Source organism: Nicotiana tabacum, chromosome 17, assembly GCF_000715075.1.
Source record: "Nicotiana tabacum cultivar K326 chromosome 17, ASM71507v2, whole genome shotgun sequence".
NCBI lineage: Eukaryota > Viridiplantae > Streptophyta > Magnoliopsida > Solanales > Solanaceae > Nicotiana > Nicotiana tabacum.
In genome coordinates this window covers 80,636,580-80,644,520 of record NC_134096.1, presented here as the reverse complement: position 1 = coordinate 80,644,520, position 7,941 = coordinate 80,636,580, and the positions used below count along the sequence as shown (strand labels likewise).

At 36.0% G+C, this 7,941-nt stretch overlaps 1 protein-coding gene and 1 long non-coding RNA gene across 2 annotated transcripts; one reads left to right on the top strand and one right to left on the bottom strand.

Annotated features, from left to right (window-relative positions):
- The first annotated feature begins 1,060 nt into the window (after window positions 1-1,060).
- On the top strand, window positions 1,061-3,963 carry LOC107821475 (protein PHLOEM PROTEIN 2-LIKE A10-like). Its single transcript, XM_016647910.2, has one exon. It carries the CDS (start codon window positions 1,940-1,942, stop codon window positions 3,206-3,208), a length of 1,269 nt encoding a protein of 422 aa, XP_016503396.2. The 5' UTR covers window positions 1,061-1,939; the 3' UTR covers window positions 3,209-3,963.
- Window positions 3,964-4,229: 266 nt separating this feature from the next.
- LOC107798274 (uncharacterized) lies at window positions 4,230-7,418 on the bottom strand. The gene is made up of 2 exons (XR_001650862.2): window positions 7,063-7,418; window positions 4,230-4,826 (listed from the first exon to the last, which is right to left on the bottom strand). It is a non-coding gene; the product is annotated as an uncharacterized LOC107798274 (long non-coding RNA).
- Window positions 7,419-7,941: the final 523 nt, after the last annotated feature.

The window sequence follows — 7,941 nt, the reverse complement described above, 5'->3', positions numbered from 1 at the left end:
TCGTCAAAATACAAGAAAAAATCGGCGACTACAATCCGGATGAAGAATTCAAACGAGACCCGCGACAGGAGCACTCGAACGACGACCTCAACAACTTTGATAAAAAATCGAAAATTGGGTTCCGTTGGGGTGGTTAACGATGGTTTAGGGGGTTGTTTTGTGGTGCTTTTGGTTGGAGTTTGGTGGTGTAATTGGGCGGAAGAGAGAAGAGGTTCATTGCTGATCTTTTGGTGGTTTCGGGATGGCTTTACGACTACGTTTTGGAGCTGTTTCGGACAGAGGTTTCAGCTGCGATTTGGAGCTGATTCGGGACTATTTGGTGGCTGTTTTTTCGTGCAAAAATGTGAAGTTTTGGAGCTGAAGTAGGGGTGTTTTGGAGGTGGGTTATGGGAAGAGAAAGAAGGTGTTCCCCTGCTATTTGTGTCGAGTCCAGAAGAAGAAAGGCGCAGCCACTCCCTCTCCTCTTTTTTTTTTTTCCGTCTGTGTGTGTCGTCCCTCTTTTAAGAATGAGGGGATGTAGGGTTTTTAGGGTGGAAGGATTTGGGCTTGGATTTAGGAAAATTGGGTTGGGTCCATGTCTTGTTGGGTTTAAATTTGGGCTAAGAAGACTAAAATAATATAAAATATAAAAATCACTCTTAATTAATAAACTACTAAAATAAAATTAAATATCAAAAGTGAAACTATTTTTTTGTATTTTCAGATGTTATAATAAAGTAAAAAGTAGAGAAAATAGGCTAAAGTCATGGTAAAATTAAAATACTATAAACATAAAATATACTAATTGACCTTAAACTAAAAAATAAAAATATTTTTGTGCTTTTAAATTGTAATTTGAAGTAAAAATTGACCAAAACTCCATAAAAACTAAATTTAAGTTAAATAAATATTTTAAACACTAAAATAGCTCAAAATACGTGACAGGTAAAAAATTACGTGCTTACAATCTCTAAACAAGAAATCATAATATAATAATATTAATATATTGTTCACTACATAAAAATTTATTTATTATTAGTTAGAGTATAATATTTATATTACAACTCACACAAGGGCTCGTTTGGTATGAGGGATAAGGAATAATTAATCCCGGGACTAAATTTAAGAAGAATTTATCCCATGTTTGGTTGGAAGAAAAATACGGTATAATTAATCCCGAGATTAATTATTCCGGAATTGCAGGGGGTTTTTATTCTCATGAAAAGATAGAATAATTAATCTCGGAATAATTAATTCTTGGATAATTTCTTTCCAACCAAACGAACCAAACGACCCCTAAGTGTGCAAATATCTCTAGAATAATGCCATGAATAATATTTAAGAAAAAAGGAAAAAGAGAAATGAAGTACGTACGAAACTTGCGCCACGAGGAGCCAGCCCGTTGGGGACATTTGGCAAAAGTAGCCAAAGCCAGGTCACCAAGTTGCTAGCTAATTATCTACACCGCTTTTTGGACTGGACCATCTTATAAAGATAAACTGTGGGACCATATTGTCCCGCCATATATATCCTCCCAACACCATTTCTGTTCTTGCATTAACAGAATACCTAACTGTAAGTTTTCCAAACTACTACTATATCCATATCCATTATGCTTCAATCATATAATTCATATATATAAAAATAAAAATCTAATGAATAAATGTAGACAACGACCTAGCGTGAAAGCTGAAAACTGAGTAGACGTGGTAGCTGTCTTATTTTAAGTCGTTCTTATCAATCAATCCTTCATAATTTCTACTATGCCCCTTTCCCTTCTTAGCTGCTGACGCTCTGCACCAGAATCTAGATAGTCAGAACTCAGAAACAGAAACTTTCCTTTTTCAGGTTAGTATACGTCTCTTCAATCTTAAACATATTTCAAACCCCTTTTAAAGAGTTGATATCATTAAAATAAGATTGAAGTCCAGAATCCAAGATTTTAGGAGATTGTGATTATATGGCTTTGAATTATGTGGATTTAAAACTAGTAAGAAAGGGTTTGGACTACACTCGAAAAAATAGGAACTTGGTTGTTGCTTTGGGAGCTCTTGGTGTCACTGGTTATGGTGCTTATAGAGCTTATTGGTCACCTTCTATGGTTAGAAAAAGGGAGAAAATTTTGAAAATTATAGGTGCTTTTGTTTCTTTAGCCGAGATGGTGTCTGATTCAGCTGATGTAATTGGGATTGTCTCTAAAGATCTAAAGGAGTTCATTGCATCTGACTCTGATCAAATTCCTGGAAGTTTGAAACAGATTTCTAAGATTACTAAGTCAGATGAGTTTTCACAGTCTGTTGTTAATGTCACAAGTGCGTTGACTGTGGGAATTGTGAAAGGTTACCAGCAAGAAACCGCGAAAAATGGCGTTTCTGGGGTTGCAAATTCTGGTCTATTTGACCATGTTTTGGATAAGCTGTTTTCTGATGCAGGGTCTGGTTTTGCTTCTGTAATTGTTGGGAGCTTCGCCAAGAATTTGGTTCTTGCTTTTTGTTCGGACAAGAAAGGCAATGGTACTGATTGTGAATTTGAATATTCTGTTCCAGGATGGGTTGATGTTCTATGCCAAGATAAGTGCAGAGAACTAATAGGGAATTGTGTACAATTGTTTGTGAGCACTGCTGTTGCTGTTTATCTTGACAGGACAATGAATATCAACACCTACAATGAAATATTTTCTGGGTTGACTAATCCCAAACATGAAGCCAAAATGAGAGATATGTTAGTTGCCATATGTAGTGGTGCCATTGGAACTTTTGTCAAAACTTCTCATCAAGTTTTGACAAGTACTGATATGGATATGGATGGAACCACTTCAAAAATGTATTCTTCTTCTTCTTTGCCACTTAGTTTCAAAGCCAAACAATTTTTGGATGAAGAACAGAACATGTACAGTGGGTGGACAAATAAAGTATCTTATACTTTGGCAGTACCAAAGAATAAGAGGTTTATTCTTGATTTAACTGGGAGGGTGACCTTTGAGAGTGTTAGATCTTTTCTGGAGTTTCTGCTGGAAAAGTTGCGCGCGTATTTGAGAAAAAGCTTAGATGTTGTTCAAGAGGAGGTGAAGTATTTGAGAAGAAGTGTAGATGTTATACAAGAGGAGGTGGTTGATACGAGTGCTGAAGCTTACAGTTATGTGAGTGGGAAGTCCTCTACGGCTGTTAGTGTATGCCTCACTTTGTGTTTGCACATACTTAATGGTCCTTGGATCTTGGTTCCAAATTAAAGTTTTAGTATAGAATCTTGGGAAGGTACTTTTATCTTTTGTAAAACTTCCTATTACATTCTTTCGTAAAGGGAATATTGGTTGGTGTAACTGTACATAGTTGCTCTGTACTTGATTGATTGATTGTATTTTACTAATACAAGTTGTCAAAGTGAATGTAAATTTGTCCATATTGTTTTTCCCGTATCCTGGCTATGGTCTTTTCCTTATCTTCCTTCAGTTAAAGTGATCATGGTTCAGGTAAGAAAAGAAAATTTTAAGATTGCAACCAGTAATCAGAGCATCTTTGCTTTGAGTAAACTGAGGAATTAACTTCTACTTAGCTAATATGAGAGAACCCTCAACCGCTGGACTAGCTTTTTTGCTCGTGCCTCGTGGAGGTATCTGTAAGATTATAATCTGATTAAACATCTGCACTGCCCGTTGTCGAGTCTCGTCTCTTCTCAAATCAGGCCAACAATTGAAGTTCTTAATAACTTTAGCCAGGTGTTCCTATATATGAGCAAGTGCTAAAAAGTTGAAAGGGAAAAGGAAATTAAAGAATAGCTTGTGACTAATGGCATGTGCCAATGTGCCATAACAAGATAATTGGCAGCAAAGAATCATATGAGCTCATGAATTTCTTTCATTAGTACGAGAAACAAGAAGCGCTCAAGAGTTGATACCTTTCTTTTAGACCTACAGGTTTATCATTGGACCAAAAAAGGGCAATCCGGTGCACTAAGCTCCGCGGGGTCCAGGGACCAAACCAACAAATTAGGCTGCAAAAATACAGGTACCCTTAAGAAGGCCTCATTTAACCAAAATATTTATGAATGAGATATCCGTATTAAGAAAACTCCTCTATTCGTGGCATTGCTAAGGATTTATAAATTTGACATACATTTCAACATTCAGATATCAGTTCCACTGTAAGTTCACGCGTTCAGCACGTGTTGTATAGTTCAATATATTTCATTCCATTCCCAATAGAGATCAGACTGATCATGGGCCAAACCTGTGCATAACAGAATAAACTCCGTGACCAAAAATGAGACGCACCCTTGTGCCATCCTTCAAAATTAAAAATGAATACATATGCTTCATGCTATTACATTCAGTCATTACCATGCTTTCTAAGATGATCAATTTTGGTTCTCCATACAAATATTTTAAGAGGATGACTTTCAAGTTTCAGGCTGCACAAGTCAGATGCAGTAAGCAGAGAAGAGGAAGAAAATAAAAGAAAGGTAAAGCAACATAGGGACAAATTTATCCAAATTGTCATGTAATATATCTCCTAAGCTGTACTGCTCCAATGGTTGTTTTTGCGTATATATTTCAACAAGAAAAGAAGTGGATGAGTTTGATGGGTAGTCTCATAGAAGCAACTGAGGGGTGAAATTTCCAAAGCTTGGTGTCATAAACTATTTGGATGAGGATGTGGATGCACAAAGCATTTCTAAAGATCAACTGCCAACAGAAAAATACAACGGTATTCAGCTCAGATGGGCGTCCCATCGAACACTATGAGGTGCTTCCGTCGTTTTCTTTTGCTGCTGGTTCTTCCTGATGTTTCTTCTTCCAGTATTCATCAAGTGGTTGTGCAAATATAGCTTTCCCAGATACAACTCCAATTCTACAGATTGGCCAAGTAAAAGATCAGGCTAATGGAAGTAAAAACATAATTCAAGTAAAAGGTGCTACATTATTCGCTCTAGTCTAGAGGACATAAGTTGTAACTTCTGAGCTCCAAGGAATAAACTTCACAATGCAGATGCCAAAGCCATATCAGCAACTGCTCTGTTCAAGAAAGGGATAAAGCTGCAACACTGGAAGAATACACTATATTTAATCTCCCATAATTGTTACCTCTATTATGAACAACTTACTCCAGAAATTTTACTTAGGTTCGAACAAAGTCATCGCATACACATTCTCATTAATCTGCTTAGCATTTTTTTGAGGGGATAATCGTGGCTTACAAAAACCCAGCTGAGAAAAGGGCAGAGTTCATCAAAAGGTAATGATTCAAGAAAAGGCAGGCTACCAATACTTTCAAGAGATTAGAATGTCAAAAGTACCAGTAGAAGTATCATTACAGCAAACAAGGAAGAAGAGGAATAGAAAGGCATATTATGCAGCAGTTATTTGCTAGTGCTACAAGGGAGTACTAACAAATTCACTGTTAAGTATCTTGAAGGCTAAAAGAGGCAGCAATAACTCTTAAGAAACACAAGACATCCTTATCTCTAGCAAGGCCCCTCAAAATCAAAATGTTGTCAAAGAAAAGAGGAAAATGAAACACGAAGTTTGACAAATTTAATGATATCCATTCAGGTTGAGTATATAAGTTATTAATGTTCATTGAAGGTTCAACGGATAAGAGCTAAATACTACTGCGGTTATGCACTTACATCTGGTGTCTACGCAAAAAAAATATTTTCACTCTTCTCTTGGACAAAAAAGGCATCCATCCGCATTTATATGCTTGACCTGAATCTAAGTTAGTAAAACGCTGTGCCCAGCTAAGCAACCCGAACACACACTCAGAGGCATAACCCCATCCAAAAAGATGTTGAAAACAACACCTATTTTTTATCTTTAATTAGATGGAAAAATGCTCCTTTACTTATCTCTGAGTATAAGACGTAGATGCACAGTGCAGTACTATGGATGCCGGCAGCTTCAACCTGTTAAGGGCAATGGCAGAACTCTATTAATGATTCTTTTATTTTTCTTTGATAAACTTCTTCTCTGTATCTAACTTGTCAATATGTCAAAATGCACATTAGTAAATACACCACAGATGCAAAAATGCATACTTGGCAACCATACACCAAATATATCAAAAATCACATTGTCACATTGTCTGACAGCCATAGCAGCAGAAACTTGTCAAAAGGTACATATACCAGAAGCTAGGAAGACAAAGGGGTAAAAGTGAGAAGGAAAGCAGGTTTTTCTTTTACTTCTCTTCTTTTTCTCTCAATATCTTTTGGCGGGGAGCTTTAGAGGATGTTCTCCAATTCACTTTCAGCCATTGGTCAAGGAATTCATTGATCCAGTGATCGAGGTCCAGCTGTGAATAAGGAAGGAGAAACCACATCTAGTGGATTGTCTCATACTCCTTATTGTCGATCCCCAAAAATGCATAGATATTTTATTGAGGTTTTAAGCTTAATTTTAGTTGCTCTAAAGGATAGATTGCGGGCACCTATCATGTTGATGTCTTCAGCTTTCCGGAAGTCCAGAATTTTGTCTAGGCAGGTGAAGCAAGCTAAGCACAGACTTAGATTGTTGGAGGAACAAGAGGAATCGCAAATATCAAGGGAAAGCGAACAGCACATTAGATTTAGGACAGGCCAAGAGTGGCCTCTACAAGACACTACTTTGAGACTTGAACCTATACCACACCTGAAGCTATCAATAAATAACAGAACACTAACAACTGAACAACCAACAATAGAAATTCTTTATCCTTTTAATCATTAGATGAAGGGAAATCTCTTTATATCTTGCGCATTGATGAAAACATTAGTATGACATTTCTTCGAGCACGTTATCTTCACTAGATGATCATGAAAAAATGGAACTTCCGGTTTATGGGCTTTATCTGGTTTTGCCTCTTTGATGTTCTGGGCAGGGGAAGAGGGTAGTTTCATTTAGACATTTCTTCAAACACCTTTGCTCCAATTCATGATTTAAGAAAACCCAGAACACCAAATATAATGGGCTTTTTTTGTGATTTTCCTCTTGGTTGTTTGAAGAGCGGTACGGAGCAATATCCTTGACGGAATATGAATCCATACTGATGCATATCATCTGTTAATCTTAAGCAAAACTTGTATGGAGGAAGGGTAATAAAAACTTACATTACAGCGCCAATTACCAGCGGAAACGACAAAAATCTTCTCCTTCCGAACATGTTCGCTGTACTTCTCTCAGTTCAGTAATTTCCGTCTTGAAGCAAAGAGATCGGAGCTATCAGCTATCTGCTGCGAGCTAATGTTTTGGTCAATTACATTCACGTCTCTATTCCTTCAGAAATTCTAGAAATTCCCTTCAACTTTTGGAAATGACCTTCAACTGCTATTTGATTTAGAGATTGTTTGGATAATATAAGTTGGTGAGTCACTCCCAATATTTTACTTTTATCTTGACCAAAATATTTATTACTCTAATTTATCTCTAACATTTTTGTAATTCATAAGACACACTTCTCGAAACAAAAACCTTATACATTGTTCCTCATTCTCCTTGTAAAAATACTTTTAATTTATAATTATTATAAATAATTTTAAGGGTATTTTAGTCTTTTTAACATAAAATGCTTATCATTATTTTTTTTTTTACCAAAAGCATTAACTACTGATTATCAGCTTCAATACTATAAAACTAGTTTCAATACTCAAAATTACTTTTCAACACTTAATACTTATCCGTTACTCTCAATCAACTAGCCCAAATGTGCTATTTCTGAAGTGTTGGTAAAACATTTACCTACAATTAGCTTTTAAGTAACATGTTTGTACAAATATATTTTTATACAATTCATGAAAAGTTTAAAGTGGAAATTAGGAACACCGCCAATAATACTAGTACCTTTGTAATCCAATTTGTTAGATAACGGTCCTACAATGGAACAATGTCATGTTGGTGGATTGTTAATGGTGAACTTATGGATTATTACATGCTATTTTGGAATATTTAATTGCAAATATTCCAAAGATATTAGTAATTAGTAACACAAT

What these genes read in the sequence shown, in the direction of transcription:
- LOC107821475 (XM_016647910.2), top strand. Translation starts at nt 1,940, where the DNA reads ATGGCTTTGAATTATGTGGATTTAAAACTAGTAAGAAAGGGTTTGGAC.